Consider the following 21120-nt stretch of genomic DNA (forward strand, 5'->3'; position numbering starts at 1 on the left):
ACACACACACACACAGACACACACACATATATATATATATATATATATATATATATATATATATATATATATATATATATATACAAGCAAACATATATACATACATATATTAGAATAATTTACAACGAATACTCTTCATTGCATGGCATTGTGTTTATGATTTACATTGGTTAAGTGACACCATGGAGTTCAAAAGAAGTTGATGTAGAAAAGGAAATTTATAATCACTCATTTTGGCGGAACAAGACATATAATAAATAGAGAAACTGCAACTAGCTGCCGAGAAATAAACAAACAAACAAATGAACGAACAAATAAATAAATTGCTATATTTACGCAACAGAAATTTGGATTTTTACTGACTCAATTTGTCTAAGTTTGAGTGGTTGTTTATATATATTTTTTTTGTTTTCCCGAGCAAGGAAAGAGAAATCGTTTAAAAGAAAGGAAGGTTGATATAGCAAAAGGAAGACAGAGGGAAAAGATAGAAAGAAAAAATATTTTCATCGTCATCGATCGTATTGAAACTAACCGGTTGCCTCCAGATACTTAATTGAAAATACAATTTAATTTCGTTGATAAACCAACATTGTGATCAATATTATTGACTTTACTGCGTTACTAAATGATTTGTTATTTTCTCTGCTTAATAAGCAAATACTTATGACTGTTCAATCTTTGTCCATCGGCACACAACTTCTATGCTTTCATTATCATCGTTAATTATCATCTATTATGACCAACCCGCCATTACCTGAGCCAATTTATTTCTGTTCATTCTTATTTCACTTGACTGCACAACCACCATCGCTACTAACACCGATTTCATATCCTAAGGATAACTCTTTTGCTTTTCTCTCTATTTTCTTAGCACTTTGTACTGTTTAGTTTTTAATAGAGAAACCGTTCTTTCCAGTTGGATGTAAAAAGTAACATGCAATACAACAATGTAGACATTAGATGTTTCCGAAGTCGGTAGTTCACCGATGTAGAAGAGAAATCTGAATGGTGAATGTTTCATGTAATTAATCACTGGAGATTACAGCAGTGATGCTGCTGCTGCTGATGCAACTAAATATCACTACACTCCTCTTTTTCATTTGCGTATTTAGTGCACTTCAGATGCTATCAAACAAATTTCACGTTATGAAAACATTTTCCATTAAGGAATTAATTTAAACAAACGAAACCAAAGTATTAATTTTAGAGGACATCTTTTGAAAAAGTTGTCCTCAAAACGAATAAAAAAAACAAAAAAAAAACAGCAGAATTCTAGCATTGAGTTAATAATTCAGTATATACGTATGGGTGAAATAAAAACGAATATATTTCTTATGAGCGATTCCGTAAGGAATCACTCGTGAAATATTGGTATCTTCCTAAGCACAATTAAATTAACATCCTGAACTTTCTCTATTCGAATTTTTTGTTGAATGCAAAAATTATATGTATTTGTTTGTGTATCTGTCTGTTGGTATGTGTGTGTGTGTGTGTGTGTGAAGTAAGATAGAAAGAGGGAGAGATTGAGAGAAAGAGGGAGAGATAGAGAGAAAGAGCATAGCTTTCCTCAATGGATTAGTCAGTTCGAGACTACCATAGAGACATTTATCTTAAGTGCCACAACAATAAGTCCAGCTCCAATTGGTCACTACCTAAGCTATTTGCTAATAGTTATTTATGGAGAAAAGGTGGAGAGAGAAGTTGTGAAGGTAAGCAAGTTTTGGGATAACTCTTGAAAGAGATGTAAATTGTGAATTCGCAACCAGTATGAAAAGACGAAGAGAAATGTGTGAATTAGGGTGAACCACAGTTTCGCAATTTGAAGGAGAGGAAACGTTGTAATAACAAGCATTGCAATCAACTATGGCTTACAGATTTAAACACACATACACGCACATATGCTAATGTATGGTAAAATAAGCACACACACATACATATTGACAATTATAATAATATACAATTTTTTTGCTGAGACAGGTTTGTTTATTCTAGTGAAAGTTTAGACCTTTATTGAGATACTTAGCCCCCACTTGTGTTAGTGCGTTTCAGTTTTCTCTCTCTCTCTCTCTCTCTCTCTCTCTCTCTCTCTCTCTCTCTCTCTCTCTCTCCCCACCTCTCTCTATCTCTCTGTTAAGAAAATGATACTTTAATTTTGCATGTGTTTATAACCAGAAACGACGACAACGAAGATAGATTTAAACTATGAACTTCCAGTTCATACCGGGCACACCGTGTGTGCGTGCGTATGTGTGTGAATTAAGAACGACTCTAGAATGTTCTCCTTCACTCACCTAATTTACATGGCTGCTATACTAAATATATATCGTAAACTGTGTTCTGAGAATCGTCGATCGGTTTAATATGCTAAAGTTTTCTTAGAATTGATTGTCCCTTGTGGATTAACTTGTACAACGTACTAGGAGTAAGCTGGCCTTATTGACATAATGAAACTAAATACAACAGAAACTTGCCTTGAATTTTAATTAGTTTAAGAGAATACTCGAGTGGGAGGATTCAAGTGACAGAGGCAACTCGTAAATAACTCAATCCCTGCACGGGAAATACTCAAGGAAGCAAACGAAGTAGCTATGAATTTCATAAACATTTGACGGGAATGTATTGGAACATATCACGTGATATGGAAATCGCGAAATGTGTGTGTTTGTGTGTGTGTTTGATTGTTAGTCACTGAAAAGTATGATAAATTAGAAAAATCTATTAAATTTGGAAGAAATATGAGACTATAGTTTCACGAAGCAAAGAAGAAAAGAAGAAACAGAATTTCAAAGAAACTAATTAGCAAAAAGAAACATTTTAATGGATTTTGCATTCTCTATTAGAGCTGTGGGTTGCTTTTAGACTTTTTTCACAACCTAATTATCTGCACAAAAACAACAACAAGAACAACAACAACACGAACAACAGCAACAATGATTATTATTATTATTATTATTATTATTATTATTATTATTATTATTATTATTATTATTATAAAACTAATGTAATAATAAAAACAACAACAATAATAATAAATTAGAAGACATAATTACAATAGAGGGAAAATAGCATCAGTGCCAAGACTAACAAAACAGTTATGATGTTAACGATAATGACGTTATGCTCGGCGTTGGATTTAGAGGCAAATACTTGAAGTGATGGGAAGGTCATTCAATAAATTGCATGATCTCAGCAAACTCATTCTCGATTCATATTTTCCGCTATTCACCCCCACCACACACACACACACACACACGCACACATATACGCATATTCGGGTATATAAGATTTATAAAGTATCCAAGCATATCACCTTAGACAGAAACACGCACAGCACCATTAAGTAATGCATTACAGTTTTAAATCAACGATGAAGGCCCGACACTTTTGTCGTGTAATTCACAATTCCATTTGTTTACCAGTAATTGGATGAATACTAGAATCCTTGGTGTGGCGTGAAATTGCACAAGTCTATGTTGAAAATGCCTGATGAGCCTCAAAATTACATAATGTATGACGTAATCCCTACTGTTATGCTTACATTAACTAAAGAGATTCTCAGCGAAGCAATTGCCGGAAAATTTTAAACCCGTTCCTTTGTTCTCTCCTATTGCATATGTATATATATATATATATATATATATATATAGGAAAGTTGGTTTGTGGGGTCAAAATGTCGAAACCACTTTGGTATTTTAATAATTTTGTCAGAGAATTAAAATCTGTAACACGTTTTAAGACTCAGGTGCATCTTCAACGCCTAAAACCAACTCTCCTATACTATAATTTTCCCTACGTGGGAATACCCTTCCTTTTTCCATATGTATATATATATATATATATATATATATATATATATATATATATATATATTGTATTCCTAGCATCAGGTTGTAGTCTGATGACCGAAACAAGTAACAGAAAAGATATAAATATACATACATATAAAGAAATGAGAGGTGCTGTAGAAATATTTATGACGCATTAGTTTTATATATGTCTCCTCAGGCCATGTACAGGGTGATTCAAAAGTCTCCATACATAGGAAAAATTTATTTTTCTATGAGAAACGGTTTATAAGATCCCCTAGATTCCCTGATCTGACCCCTCTTGATTTCTAACTTTTGGGGCATTTGAAAAGCATGGTGTATCGCAGAAAGATAAAAGACATAAATCATTTGAAGGAACGCATCACCAACTCATTTGTACATGTATCATCAGGTGTGTTATTACGAGTTCACAATGAGTGGGGTAAACGTATTGCAATGTGTATTAAAAACAATGGTAACCATACAGAGCCTGTTAAATAAATTAAAAAAACTGTTCTTATAAACTTTTTCTCTTAAAAAAAGATAAACTGTTCCTATGTATGGCAACTTTTGAATCACCCTGTATTTGCCATTTCGCTTGTTTACATATCAATACATTTTTGTACTCGTGACATATTTATTCTCTATATAGGAAGTGAAAAATGAGGAATATGCTTGATATAAACAGCAGAATATATTTTGCAAGTGATTGGAAATAAAGTAAAAGAAAAATACAATAAATGAATCAATCAATCAAATAAGCTGTGGGAGACAAATATGAATTAGCAGCAGCGCTAGTGTTCTAACATTATGTACCACACATACTCAATGTATGTGCAATGGTTGTTTGCCGGTGGGCTACAAATTAGCGCTGTGGGGATGATTTCTCCTAATTCTCAGGCGTTAAAACACATGAAAGTCTTAGACAGGCGAGACAACTCGCTCAAAATATCATTTAGGAGCGATGGACATCGACGTTTCGCCATTTTTGCGGCTTATCAACATCAAGTGCCCGAACCAAATTTGAGGCGAAGTGAATCGCCAGTCTATGAAAGTAAACAAACTGCGTAAAAACTATTTGTTTGTACATGCTACGGCAATGCAAACGTAGCCTACCGAAATCATGTGGATGGTAAGCAAGCTACTGACCATCCCCTGACTCCTGCACCTATATATATATATATATATATATATATATATATATATATATATATATATATATATATATATATATATACCCCCAGTACTACCTTTCCAGACCACAGGTTGGGAACCACTGCTGTAAGCCATATTTTATCTACTGAGTAATAGGAATCATTCAAGTATATTTTTTAAGATAAAAGGTTTTCTGATATGAATTAACAACAATTTATATTTGCTGTTCCTGTTCATCTTTTATCATCAATACACTATTCATTACGAAAGCTTTTTGTTTCTTTTTTTTTTTTTTACCGAGTGCAATAAATCATGATTCAATATATTCACAGCTTTTCGAGTATTTTGCTTCCTTGTACATTACATGTTAGATAAAGTTCATATAATGCATACATTTAAAGTGAGTTTCATCCCGTCATAAACTGACAGTTTACACAGTTCATCGAAATCTACGCTGTAGTAAATATAGAATTACACCACTATATACACGCATACATAGAAACACACACACACACACACGTACACATATATATAGCGGAGAAGGAAAGAAAGCAAGAGAAATAGAGGAGACAAGGCTGGAGAGAAAGAGAGGGAGTGCACTGGAAACACATTCAAACATCTTGATGTGATACAGTCAGGCGAAAGCATACTCCTGAAAGTGGTCAAACTTGGTGAAAAGTAGAGAGAGAGAGAGAGAGAGAGAGAGAGAGAGAGAGAGAGAGAGAGAGAGAGAGAGAGAGAGAGAGAGAGAGAGAGAGAGAGAGAGAGAGAGAGAGACAACCGCAGACACTTGAAAACTCTCCATGAAACTAAAACCAACAGACCGTAGCTGAATCATAAATCAGCGGATCTCTAAAAGGCTGTATTGAGTTAACAGTTTCCACTCAGGTTGTGTGTGTGTGTGTGTGTGTGTGAGCGTGAGTATGTGCATGAGTGATTTGTGTGTGTGAGTCTGCGTTTGTGTGTGAATGTGTGTGTGGGTGTGTGTGTGTGTGTGTGTGTGTGTGTGTGTGTGTTTGTTTGTGTGTTTGTGTTATATCGCTGCTATTGGCACCGAGCGTGTGGCCTACCGTGCAATTTCGTCTATATTGTTTATGATTTAAGACATCTGTTTCCTCTGTATCGTATGTCAATGAGAAACAATTCAATATATAATTTCGTGTAATTATAAGTATTCTACAAACTCTGAATCAGTCCTGTGATCAGTTTCAATAATACAGTAACAGTATTCTATCACAGAGTAATATATAACATCCAATATGGGTAATGTGCCAATGGTTGTGACATTTAACGACGATGTTTTGCATGGCTGTCTCTATTATAGGCTGATATTTGCACCATACATCACTCAGGCAATTCATATTGGAGGTGATATTTGTACACACGACAGTTTGCTATTTTGGGACAGTTTTAGTAACTTTTCAGTTTGTGTTAGCCATCGAGGGTAAGGTCATGCTGTTGCATTGCTTGTATGTCAATCACATATGTAACATAAACGGATTCTTAATACTCGAGCATCACATAGATGATGCATTTAAAGCCTTGCGTTCAGGTTCGAACTCTGATGTTACATTTCTCGACCACAACATTCTCCTGTTAAAATTATTTAATATTGGAATCCGTGGTAAACTGTTGCACTGAATTAAGTATTTTCTGATGAACAGGGCACATGTTACGATCACTGGAACCCATTCAAAGCCAGCAAAAGTTACCAGTGGTGTCCCCCAGGGAACTGCTTTGGTCCGCTTCTTTTTATACTCTACATAAACCTCATTTCAAATGTCATCAAATAGCAAAGTGAAAATATTCGCAGATGATTCCAGAATCAGGAAAATTATCATTAAAGAAGACCAAAGTAAACTCCATTTTGATCTACATGCAGTAAGCCAATGGGCGAACAAAAACAGGCAGGTAAATGAGGGAAAATTTGAACTGTTGCATTTGGAAAAGAGAATCCACTCAAACATATTCTCTTCCTTCAGGAGAACTACTCACAACATCTATTAATCTCAGTGTCTTAACAGTAATTGTTGACAGCTATGTCGGCTGGGGTGCTCACATCAACAATGAAATCGATAAAGCTGAGAGGATGAACTCCTCGATCCTGACAACTAACCGGTCCAGTGAGCAAGATCATCATTTCCCTTTTCTCTTCTTTTGTACAGCTACACCTAGAATACTGCTGTCCTCTATGGTCTCCCCACACCCAACAAAACATTACAAGAATTGAGTCACCTGCAAGATCAATCACTAAATCAATCACAAAGTTACGGGCATGGCAAATCTTGATTATTGGGTCTGCCTTAAACATTAAATTTTTATTCTCTCCAGCGCCGCCTTGAGCACATCATTTGAACAATGTAAGGACCATACCACCAGCATTGTCTAAACGCCTTAACATAAGACTTAGATTTCATCCAAGGTTGGGGTGCGATATGCCCCCTACACAACTCAGGTCCACAAGACATATTTACTGTAACACAATTATTTTTCCTTAACAGGTCCAGCTCTATTTAAAATTATCCCAAAACATCAAAGAAGAAAAAGATCCTATCACGTGTAAACGAAACCGGGATCAAGGGATACCAGATAAGCCACTCGATACATCTCAGTCAACAATAACCCCCTACGTGAATAGGCCATGATATCAGAAAACTTGACTTTAAAATAACTTAACAGATCCTATCAGGTGGTGCTTTTGGGCGTAGCTTGTACCAATCTTTGGCCAAAATATAGCTAAGTTATGTATATATGTGAAGTTACTGAAAAGTGTGGACAAATCCTGACTTGAGAGGGTACTTGCTGGAGAGTGTACTAGCAGCAAATATGTGTGGCAGCAGCACTGGCTACATGTCCCAGAAATAGTCAGAAGTGGCTGTCTGAGAATTTCTTCTATTTCACCAGCCCCATCTGGCCTCCTAATTGTGCCGATTGTAATTCCAAGGATTACTATGTGTGGGGTGCGGTTGAGAAAAACACAAACTTCTCTCCTTGTAACACTAAGGCCGAACAGGTGGTCAAGATTAAGGAATATCACGGAAGATCTTCTCAGGAACACAGGAACACATTTATACAAATTTAACTTTTGATACAGTTACTATATATTTATCCACTGTAATGATTACGCAAAGTACTGACTTGTGTATAGTTTTCTATCTATCTATCTATATGTATATATCTACATGTGTGAGTGAGAGAGTGTGTGTCTATGCATACATACACACATGCTTACATACATAAATGCAAATTGTGCGTGTGCGCGCGCGTACAAGCCCTGCGTATTTGTGTAGATAGAAAGATAGGTAGATAGATGGATGGATGGCTAGATATGTTTACGTATATATCTATATTAATTTTTCTATCTTCGTTCACGCGTACAAAACAAAGTCATTGAAAGCACAAAGCATTGTTGTAACGTTTCCTACCTATTAATATTTGCGCATAGTTAAATTTTATGGGCGGTAATTCAAGCTTGAAATCATCCGCAAGTAGCTTCAATGCGGTTCAAGTTGCATTATTATTATTAATATTATTATTATTATCATTATGTCAATTTAATATTCTATTGAAATTCCATACAACTATGATTGTCGCTCTCATCAAATCTTCTGCCAATTAGAATTAGAGTAATTAGCAATTGTTAACCATAATTTAGTGGTACATATACAAGAATATGAAAACAGCAGAAGCTGTAAGAAGCTTATAAATATACGTGTGTGTGTCTGTGTGTTTTGTGTGTCTGTGTGTTTTGTGTTTTTGTGTGTGTGTGTATGTTCTGTGTGTTTTGTGTGTGTGTAAAGGAGTAGGGAGGAAAAATGGGTGTATGTGACAATATGTATGAGGAGTAGTGTTATGGTCTTTAGAAATCAGACACGAAAAATAGTTCGTACAAATAATATGAAATACTGAATCATTGGATAATTAGGATAGTTTATGAGTATTATGGTATTGCTAATTAGTATGGATAATGTTTTCCATAACCTGCCCTCATGCATACACACAGCAACACACACACAGATAAATAGATAGAAAGATAGATAGATAGAGAGAGAGAGAGAGAGAGAGTGAGAGAGAGAGAGAGAGAGAGAGAGAGAGAGAGAGAGATAGCTTGCTGAACACCTCATAGCAGGCTTAAATTATATTTCATTTTTAAAACCAAATGTAATTCAGACGCGAAAAATCACCCTCACACACGCGCGCTCACGTTTCTGTGTGTGAGTGAGTGAGTGAGTGAGTGAGTGAGTGAGTGAGTGAGTGAGTGTGTGCATGTGTTAGTATTTTAGTGCAATTTTAAGTCTAACAACTGATCATTTACTGTTGGTGCAGTCCTATACAGAGAGTAAAATGAAATTTGCAGGGCAGAGGAAGTTGACTGAGATTGGAGGATTCCCCTAGCCATTTATTCTTGGCTGTGTGTGTGTGTGTGTGTGTGTGTGTGTGTGTGTGTGTGTGTGTGCGCGCGCACCCGCATGTACGTTTATATATATGGATATAAAGTAATGTAAACTGCTATCAAGAATGATAAAAGTAGTTAAGAGTAGCTAAAATGAAATACCTTTCCAGTTTCTGTAGGATTTGTCAACATTATAATTGTTTTAGAATTTTCTTGCCAAACCATTCGCCAAATGTCATTTAACGTCGATCGGTTAGGACCTGAAAAAGGAAAAAAAGGAAAAACAAATTTGTATTAAATAAATTCATTTCAGTTGAACTCTAACTATTGGATAGAGAGTTATGATGAACATAATGGCATACTTGCTCCCAGTTTTGTCTCCAATGAACACCACATCTTCCCTCTTCTAAAACAGATTTCTCGTATCTGTTAACTTTTATCGTGCATTTTTTCACTCATTAGATTGTGGCTAAACTGGGGCACCGTCTTGAAGAATTTAAGTTGAATGAATTGAACCCAGCAGTTTTTTAAAGTATGGCACTTATTCTGTCGGTTTCTTTTGCCAAACCACTAAGTTACGTGGACGTAAACACACTAACACCGGCTGTCAAGTGGTGGTGGTGGTGGTGTTAGAGTGAAAACAGATACAAAGATACACACACAAAAATACATATTTATATACGACGTGCTTCTTTCAGTTTTTCGTCTACCAAATCCAACCATTGTTTTGGGTCGGCCAGGGGCTACAGAAGAAGACATTGCCCAAGGTGTGGAACTGAAACCTGAACAGTTACAGTTACGCCTGTGCACATTCCAAACTTTACTTACACGTTATTTGTTTTAAGTTAATAAACTTTTCCCTTATTACGAACGAAGAGTAGATGGATCGAATGTAAGATTAAAGGTAGAACTCATAAATTGTTTGATTTGGCCTTCTTTTGTTTGTGGGTTTTTTATGAAAATCACTTTAAGTTTGGTCTTAGAGAATAAGCAGTGCATGCCTGTCAATAACATTCCTCGCCCCCAAGTTCAGGCCTTGTGCCTTTAATAGAAAGGATTAGTAGTAGTAGTAGTAGTAGATGTTGTTGTTGTTGTATAATTAGTAGCTGTCAATTTTGTGTTTCTGAGTGCGACGACGAAGAACTCAAGCACTGCTAATAACCAAACGAAATCTACAATATATTAAGGTTTCTCAATAATTAAATTGAAATCAATAAGTTGAGTTAATATTAGTTTAATATAGGTTTTGTCGTTGAGACCATTTAACGTAACACCTTTATATAAATCATTTCTTTTTGTTATGTTGTAGTATTGAATTTACCAGTGATATACTAGGTTCATTCAATGGGTAAGTTTTCCCCAGAAAATTAAGTTTATTCGGAAAAAAATCAATAAACTTCTCAATCTTTTCGTAAAAACCACTATTTGCATGAGTAACACAGCCATTGTCCTTGATATAACTGATAACAGCAACAGTGAAGATTGTAAGGTTATTTTATTTTTCCTTTTGATTTTCCAACCGTAATTTTAATGGCCTCTGCTTTTCAAAATGCACAAAATTGCTGAAAAGTCCTAATCTTCTATTGACCATTTGCCTCTTACCTAAAACTTCTCCCTCACAAAACACAACAACCCGACAAGTTCATTTGAACTCACTTTTTATGTTTTATCTCAGTAATCAAGCTACTTAAAATTAAAAGAATTTCATCACTACGTTAATCTAATTTCGTTTTCTTTTTTCATTTAGTAAAGCTAAGAAGACTGTTTCATCCATCGTAGCGTTACTAAATGGAAAGCAGTTCTTTTATATAGCTTCACAATTAGAAGTCCGTCGACAGATTGAAAAAAAAAATTCCAGCGAGCTTTTTCCATTTCCATCATAGACAAACAAAAGTAAGAGACTTATTCAATGCTCAAGCGATATAAAAGTGTCTATTCACAAAGCATGAAAGTGTTGTATTCAGACCAGAGTTGATTGATTAAAATATAAAGGTGAAGTGAACACTAGCAAATTTCGTTTTTTAATCAACAATTGTCTTCTAATTAATAATAACTTAATGGTGCCTTAAAACAGGAAAAACTAAAAATGTTAATAATAGAAAGTTCAAAGATTTTGATGAAGTCCAGGTCATATTTAATTATGATGCATATAGGACGATTCTATGCTGTAATAACAACAACACTAACAGTTTTCTTTTCATAATTTTTCTCTAGGAAAATAATCCTTTTCACCTCACATAATATTATTCGCATTTAAAATATCATCAAATTATGTCAAATGCCTTCTTTTATTATATAGCTTCATCAATTCTTTAGATTTAATCAATTCTGTTATTGTGCGAACCTTTTAAAAAAACATAAATGTTCGTTTCTAGTTCTTGACACGTTCATGCATTAATAACGCTTCCTTGATGACAGAATTGAAGCGAGGTGTACATCTGATTAACATTTAGATGAGGAAGAAAAAAATATTCTGAATTATAATGATGAACCTGGTATAACGAGAAGAGAGCCATAAAGGTTTGGAGGCTTGTTTATACAGACCTAGCACAATATTTCATTCAAGATTCTATGCAATTAGAAAATATAAGATAATCTAATAACCAATTGCTTTGGTCGGATCATTTAACGGAAATTTAAAAGAGGTTCAATATCTATTTATACGCGTAGAAACCTACGGTCATGCGAAGGCAGAGGCTGTACTAAAAGAATGATTTGAAGAGTATGATGTTTACAGAAAATATTGAAGTATATCATTTCAGATTCTAATTGGTAAAAGAAGGATTGCTTAATCTTCTACAACCCTAGGCAAACAAATAAACATATTGTATTGAATGAAAAATAGTAAAACATCGATTGCTTTTGTATTCATCTACTAACTTCGATCACTGAACTATAGCTAGACTAGGTACAACCATTCAAGGGTTTACTCGAGACTATCGAGCCCAGAATCTATTTTAGTCTATTGTTTTATCGACATCTATTTAGCAAATCACTAGATTACCTATTTTATATAAATTAAGGATTGCTACACAGGCAAACACCAACTAAAGGTGTAATATGAATAACAATTCATGCACACACAGGAGAAAATATGTATGTATAAACACACGTAATAAACTTATGCGTATATATATATATATATATATATATATATATATATATACACGAACATATGGATATATATATATACACACACACATACATACACGTACGTAACACATACTCACTCAGACACAGACATATATATATATATTCATACACACACACACACACACACACACACACACACACACACACACACACACACACACACACGTGATCATGTAATCGACCAGACAATCGGATGTAACTATATGTGGTTTGTCAAAATACGCTTTGCATTGTTTTAGCTATTATCTTATATTTGTTAGTTCTTTTAATGATACTACTCGCAACATTGTTGTGGTCGGATGGCTACTCTGTCGCAGGGTCAGCTATTTACGGCTGAGTGAACTGGAACAACGTGAAAGGAAGGGTTTTGCTCAAGAGCACAACACGCAGCCGGTCTTAGAATCGCCACCACAGTCTCTAGATCGTGAGTGCAACACGCCCAATCACTAGGCGACGCGCCTTCACACACATACACACACACACACCCAAACAAACAGACACACGTTCATACACATGCATACGCAACCACACGCTCATACACATATACATATGTATATAAAATGCACAACACAGCATAAATCAGCACTACCTAGCTGTGAGATGAAGTACAAATGTAAACACGTTCCGTATATTGATGAGCAGAGATAAGAGTAGAGGATCTCCTGACTGACCGTTTCACGATTCTTTGTTCTCTTCCTCGGAAAGGTTTACTCCGATTTCTTTCTCAAGCAATACCACTGATTGCTCAGTTTCTATAAACGACAGTCATACATTCAGCTAGCACCGTGGTAGAATATCTCAGTTGTATATTCGTCTTAACGGTATTTGGTCTGTTTTTGCGTTCTGAGTTCAAATTCCGCCGAGGTCGAGTTTGCCATTCATCCTTTCGGAGTCGATGAATTAAGTACCAGTTGCGTACTGTGATCGATCTGATCGACTAGTCCTTTCCCCCAAAATTTCGGACCTTGTGTCTAGAGTAGAAAAGAATATTTTGTATGCGTCTAGTATTGTTAACTTTTCATGGGAAGGTGGAATGCGCAGACTAGATTACCTATTTTATATAAATTAAGGATCGCTACACAGGCAAACACCAACTAAAGGTGTAATATGAATAACAATTCATGCACACACAGTAGAAAATATGTATGTATAAACACACGTAATAAACTTATGCGTATATATATATACACGAACATATGGATATATATATATATATACACACACACACATACACGTACGTAACACATACTCACGCAGAGTTTGCCTTTCATCATTTTGACATCGATAAAAACCAACCAATAAAAGTTGTGGGTTGCTGAGACTCTTAAGAACGCCGTATCTTGCGGTATTTGTCCCGCCTCTTTATATTTTCGTTCTGGGCTCAATTCCAGCCATGTCCTACAAGGAGAAGAGACTTGGCGCACCGCAAAGTTTCAGCCCAGCGCCTTGAACCTTGGCAGCCTGTAATAGAATCTTCTCGGTCAAAAGTACTCGAGTCAGGCTTTTTCTTTCGCAGTCCTTGTAACAGGTCATGCGCTCTGCCTTACCCCGGACTTAAAGATTAAAAATCAATCCAGCCTCTGTCTACGGAGAGATTATTATTAACTTAAGATTACAGAGGAAAGAGGACAGAATCAACATGGCTTCCTAATTTGCAAAACAGCGCAGGCAGTAATAATTCTAGACATATATTCCTTCATAGATTTATGGTGCACAACATTATCTTTCTCTCTACTTTATACATGTAATAATTTCAAAAGCGAGATTAACTTTATTATTTATGAGAGATTAAATTTGTGAGGTAATCTCAATATTTACATTTCAAAGCAAAGAATAAGAAAATTGTGAGTACTTCCGAAAGCGTATCATATTAGTGATATGGTACTTGGATTTCAGAATATCCCCAAAGTACTGAATAATGCACTGTGAATTACACGCACATACGCCCACACAACACGCCCAATCACTAGGCGACGCGCCTTCACACACGCACATACATACATACATACATATATACATACATCGTTAAGCAGCTAGAGGAGGAGAAACGTATTGTCAAACATGAAGTGGTTGTTTCGTAGGATGAATTCAACCGATTTAGTTATGAATTCTTTGCTGATCTTTTTTGGTATTTCTTCCGGAAATTGGTCCAGCCAGAACTGAATTGTCTCTAGCCCATAATTATGAGGTAAACTGGTATATACATTAATTACACCAGACGAAACCATGATTGTTACTTCCTTGACTTTTTTGGAGAGGTGATATAACATATCCAAGTTATCTCTGATATGGCTATTGATATATTTAAGGAAGGGTTTCAGGAGGATGTCCATAAATATACTTAATCTGTGTGATTCACAGGCTGGGCCAGTTATAACGGGTCGTAGTTTTAGGTCCCCCGGGTTTGTACGTCTTTGGTGATTTTTTAATGGTTTCATTTATAATCTGGCTTTTGAGGATTTTGCACTTTTTTCTGCAAAATAAGGGTAGTTTATCCTAGTCAGGCTATATTATTAGTATTATCCTGCGATTGAGAATTTAAAAATCATTTGTTTAACTTTCTAAGACATCTCAACGCCTCTAAAAGCAAACTTCGTTTGTTTGTTTACGTTTACCGTAATTTGAATTTATGCATACATATATATACATATATATACACACATATATATATACATACATATATATATATACATACATATATATATACATACATATATATATATACATATATATATTTATACACACATACATATACATACATACATATATATACATACATATACATACATATACATACATACATATACATACATATACATATATATATATATATATATATATATATATATATATATATATATATATATATATATATATATATATATATATATATATATATACATAAACAGACTCGCATACAATACACACACATATATATATATGAACATTCAGTGACATGAAACTCAAGTTGTGACAATACGAGGCAAGATCTAATGCAATTGTCGATGAAGTTTTAAGTATGTCTCATATCAACTTAATTTTAGTAATATTATCAACTTGAAATATACTTTCATAACTTTGCACATTGAATAGATAATGTAACGCTTGTTATTATATAGCCATTCTTTTTTAAGGGAGATGCTGTAAAATAATAATAAAAAAACAGTTCTTATATTTCGTTTGACATCATGAATTGTGTTTTTTGCTGTAAATCACATCCATTTCATTACGTATAATCATTATATACATCTGCAGGAAACCAAATAACGTAATAGCTTTCTTACGTATTGTTAATTAACTATTTCGATAAGAATATTATATGCATTTATATATTCCTCTTATATATGTATATATATATGTGTGTGTGTGTGTGTGTGTGTGTGTGTGTGTGTGTGTGTGTGTGTGTGTGTGTGTGTGTGTGTGTACGATACTATATTACAATCAGTTACGTTTGTTGGTAGCAACTCTCTAAATTTTTTTTCTTCCGTAATTTCGAGTTTTGCTATAATTTCTGAACGAAATTCGTCTTTGGGGAATATTTTATCAGCAGATGAAACTGAAATTCCAGAAGAATTATATCAAATAAAGACGGCTTTGATTACTTGATTCTGGCAGAAGAAACGAATATTAAAGGCCAAATAAATTTCAGCCGATAGCCACAAATTCCAAACCAAATTATTGACTCTTCATTCCATCTTATCGTTTCAAAGCTTCAACATATCCAGTGATCATATTTAATCAAATGTACGTTAATTTATAGAAGATGACATGAGCTGAAATGTTATAAAATATTGTACTTTATGACACAACTGAAGAAAATAATCGATGCCGATTGTTGTTGTGGTGATTAACTTGTTACAGTCTATAACAATTTTATTGTCCCTCTATAGTTTCTGTCTTGATTGTCCAAAATTATATACGAACATATAGCACGATTTTATTCTTCTATACATTTATATCTACTTCATACTACTTTTCCTTCATACTCATATTCTCTTTAGGAATAGTTAAGATTTACTATACAATTCAATACCTAGTTACACAAATAGCACACACACACACACACACACACACACAGATACATTCGAAACTTTAACGAACGTCGGTTTGTTTATTACTGAAGAAATCTAGTTAGAATATGCTCTTGTTAAAAAAAAGAAAACTTTAACCGTATATTTTACGAAAACGGTCTGTAAAGTCATAGAGAAAGAACTACGTTTCATTTTATAATAAAATGTGATTTCGTCCATTTTGTAAATTCTTTTTTTGTTTTACTTGCTAACTTACATTAACACACCTTGAAACCCATATCATCACATCTATATATATTTGCTAGCATTGCTAACACTCATGAGAGCTACCGTATTATTTTATTCACCCATTGTCATTTACCACAATCTAAATTATCGTCCTGCCTTGTCTGCCATATTTATTTCCTCTGTAAAATTACTGTATCTTGTGTAGATCCTGTGATTCATTCTACAGTTAGTTACTCTCATGAGAGTTACTGTTTTTGATGGGACCATTATTATCATTGGCGAGATGGTAGAATCTTTAGCACGCCGGGCAAAAAGCATAGCGGTATTTCGTCCATTCTGAGTTCAAAATTCCGCCATGGTAGACGTTACCTTTCATCATTTCGAAGTCGGTAAAATAAACATCAGTTACACACTGGAGTCCATGTAAGCGTCTAGCTGTCTTCTACAAAACTTCAGGCTTTTTGAAAGAATGTGTTAAATATTATATAACACACGTGTATATGTGCGACACCATATCTTTTTGTGTGTGTGTGTATATATAAGTGGATGTGAGCGTCTGTGGTGCGTATATGTATCTGCATCAGTGTTTCTAGCCGAAGATATCTTTACCAAATTTATTTCGCTCTTTTTAGTTGGGGAAAGTGGCCTGGCTCCCTCAGATTTCTTCACAATCCTTCTACTAATTCCCGATAGCAGTTTCCTCAGGGATGCACATGTGTGCACCATCTGTATGTTGAGTCCCTCTCTACCGATCGCATATTCTATAGCAGCAGTTGTTTTGTCATCCTCCACACATCTGCGCAATGACTTTTCAGTGCCTCGCTTTCTAAGTAGTGGTTATAACCCGAAATATAGAAATACAAGGTACAATCGCAGATTTGTTTTGTTTTTCTCTTTGTCCTTTTGTACTTTACTTTGTACCTTTTCGCACTGTTCCGGTATTGCACAGCAAATCTCTTCAAAGTAATACTAAAAGAATGCTTCGTTACATATATATATATATATATATATATATATATATATATATATATATATATATATATATATATATATATATATATATATATATATATATATATATATATATATATATAAATCTAGTAAATGGAGTAAAACGCATATGTTAACTGCGTTTTACTCCATTTACTAAATTTATATATACTCAAGTACCCAAAATAACAAGGAGTTTCTACCTCATAAACAGGAGTTACACCACAGTCATTTTGTGATCTTTGCTACCCTGGTATCTATTAACCAATTTATTTTGTCCGAGTTATTTATTAACTAGGAGAAAATAAATACATATAATAATATATATATATATATATATATATATATATATATATATATAAGCAATGTTAATTCTCTAAATGAAGTATTAACAGTAACTGCACGATAAAGTGTAGTATATTGCCACTTAAGTGTGGCTGACCCCTAGGGGTGGATGTTACTGTTGCTTTTAGCCCCAGGAGGACATCTCCTCCAGCTGGCTTATCGACACACGACTGTGTCCTGTGTCCTGCGCATGCACATATATACATGCACACACACGCACAAATATATGTATGTATATATATATATATATATATATATATATATATATATATATCAAATTGAATACCATAGATCATGACTGGATGACACAGTGATACAAATATATTAATTATATAATAATGAGAGGAAAAGGCAAACAATAATGAAAACATTTTATAGTGAATGTATCAGCCATTACATACTTAGAAATATGAGGATTGTTTCAGAGAAATGTCATCACAAATGGGTGAAACATTTCACTGGTAAATTGCTGCTAAGAGGCAGGAAGGAATCTAAGAAATATTGGAGGGAATGTTTATACTTATATATCTATATAGGTTCGCTGTGAATATCAATTATTTTCAATTGTTTGTATTTGTTGATGAATTTCATGTGAAAGAAATAATAAAATCGATATTGACAGTTAATGATTAATTGTGATAGCGGTAATGACGAAAATAATTATAAATGAAAAATATAAACTATGGCATACGATCATTCTGCGAGTTTCTCGTTCGGTAAAATCGTGGAAATTTTGCTCACGAACCATGTCCGTCACTTTGTGACAATGATTTTAGAGAGAAGCACTTGTGATATAATTCTCTTGTAATTTTCCTCCCGTCTGTCTGTCTCTCTCTTCCATTCTCTCTCACACACACACACACTCTCTCTCTCTTTCTCACACACATACACACACACTATCTCTCTCTCTCTTTTCCTTCTTCTCTCCATCCCTCTCTACATTGGTGTCCTAAAACATCTCATTAATAAAACAATTGTCTCTATGTATATCTGATAAGTTCTTTAAGAAGTTACGGACTTATCTTACTTCAACAGGAAATGAACACACGCACAAATATACAAAAAATAACCATATTCGATTCTTACAATATTTGTCATTTCATCTGGAGGCTCATTGTGCCACTGCTTTAAGATCCTTCTCATTTTATTGCTAGTTAACTAATATCTAATTAAGAAATTAACTGAATTGTCAAAACCCGTTCGCCACACTCTGTGATCTTGCTGATGGCGTACTCGTCATGCACTCAGTCAGCGACAAGATGGACTAATCCTCGTGTGTCTTACTAACGACACACAATCAGAGATTATATTTTGTGTTTCGGTGTTTATAATCTATAATCTGTGTTTGAGGGAAGTCATTACCACTGATTTTTCAAAATGACGGAGATATGTCTATGTGGATGGGCACGCCTTCACACACACACACACACACACACATATATATATATATATATATATATATATATATATATATATATATATATATATATATATAAGCAATGTCAATTCTCTAAATGAAGTATTAACAGTAACTGCACGATAAAGTGTAGTATATTGCCACTTAAGTGTGGCTGACCCCTAGGGGTGGATGTTACTGTTGCTTTTAGAGGAGATGTCCTCCTGGGGCTAAAAGCAACAGTAACATCCACCCTTAGGGGTCAGCCACACTTAAGTGGCAATATACTACACTTTATATATATATATATATATATATATATATATATATAGAGAGAGAGAGAGAGAGAGAGAGAGAGAGAGAGAGAGAGAGGCGCAATGGCCCAGTGGTTAGAGCAGCGGACTCGAGGTCGTAGGATCGCGGTTTCGATTCCCAGACCGAGTGTTGTGAGTGTTTATTGAGCGAAAACACCTAAAGCTCCACGAGGCTCCGGCAGGGGATGGTGGCGAACCCTGCTGTACTCTTCCACCACAACTTTCTCTCACTCTTACTTCCTGTTTCTGTTGTGCTTGTAATTCAAAGGGTTAGCTTTGTCACACTGTGTCACGCTGAATGTCCCTGAGAATTACGTTAAGGGTACACGTGTCTGTGGAGTAGTCAGCCACTTGCACGTTAATTTCACGAGCAGGCTGTTCCGTTGATCGGATCAACTGGAACCCTCGATGTCGTAAGCGACGGAGTGCCAACAACATATATATATATATATATACATACTCACACGCGCGTGTAAACATACTTTTGTTGTTATTGGTGTTATGTTACAAGTGATTTTTCGCTTTTTTGTTATGCCTTCATGCCTGTCAGCATTTTACATTAAATGGTTTGGCATCAGTTTTTCTCATCCAGTTTGTTCTTCTACATTCTCTAAACAAATACTTATCTAGTCATAATGCCCACACACTTATATATGCACTCACACATATCTACATACATACATACGTACACACACGCATGTACACCTCGGTTACAGATTCACAGTAACATATATGTATACGCTTACATATATTTTTGAATGGATGTGAGAGTGTGAGAGAGTGCTTGTGTGTGTACGTGTGCGTGCGTGCGTGTGTATGTGTCTTTAAACAGGCACAAATACACACACACACACTTACACACACATATATATAAATAAATATAGAACGTATCAATATATACGTGTGTGGGGGGTGGTGTATTGCTAATTAATCAGTAATACAAGAGATTATTTCGTTTTGTGCTTGGTTGCATTGTTATTATCCTTGTATTATTGTTAATTTCTTACGATTATAGTGGTGGTGGTGATGGTGATGTGGGTTTTTAAGTGTGGAATATTGCAGTGACGAATGTGTACAGGTAATTTATAAATGAATTGCACTGGTGGTCGGGTTGATGTTAATTTGTTAATCATTGTTTTGTAGGTGAAGACGAGTTCGTCTTTCACCGCGGTTATTGCCCCTGTAACGTCTCTAAGAGTCGGACGGTGCGTGTTGAGCAGATTCTTATTTCGATGTCGTTTAACGACCTAACATATTGATCTGTGGCATGTTGGTAGAGATATGGATACTGACTTAATAATATAACGAG

General features: G+C 34.8%; 1 protein-coding gene across 17 annotated transcripts in view; it reads right to left on the reverse strand.

Annotated features, from left to right (window-relative positions):
• LOC106878895 (receptor-type tyrosine-protein phosphatase kappa) overlaps window positions 1-21120 on the reverse strand; it is a 594862-nt gene that overhangs the window by 124537 nt on the left and 449205 nt on the right. For all 17 annotated transcript variants that reach the window (XM_089356042.1, XM_089356041.1, XM_089356040.1 and 14 more), the window contains one exon: window positions 9517-9614. In XM_089356042.1, the coding sequence (XP_089212168.1) occupies window positions 9517-9614 (98 nt within the window). The remainder of the gene's footprint in view (window positions 1-9516; window positions 9615-21120) is intronic.

The sequence above is a fragment of the Octopus bimaculoides genome, chromosome 8 (assembly GCF_046866305.1).
Source record: "Octopus bimaculoides isolate indiv1 chromosome 8, ASM4686630v1, whole genome shotgun sequence".
NCBI classification, from domain to species: Eukaryota; Metazoa; Mollusca; class Cephalopoda; order Octopoda; family Octopodidae; genus Octopus; species Octopus bimaculoides.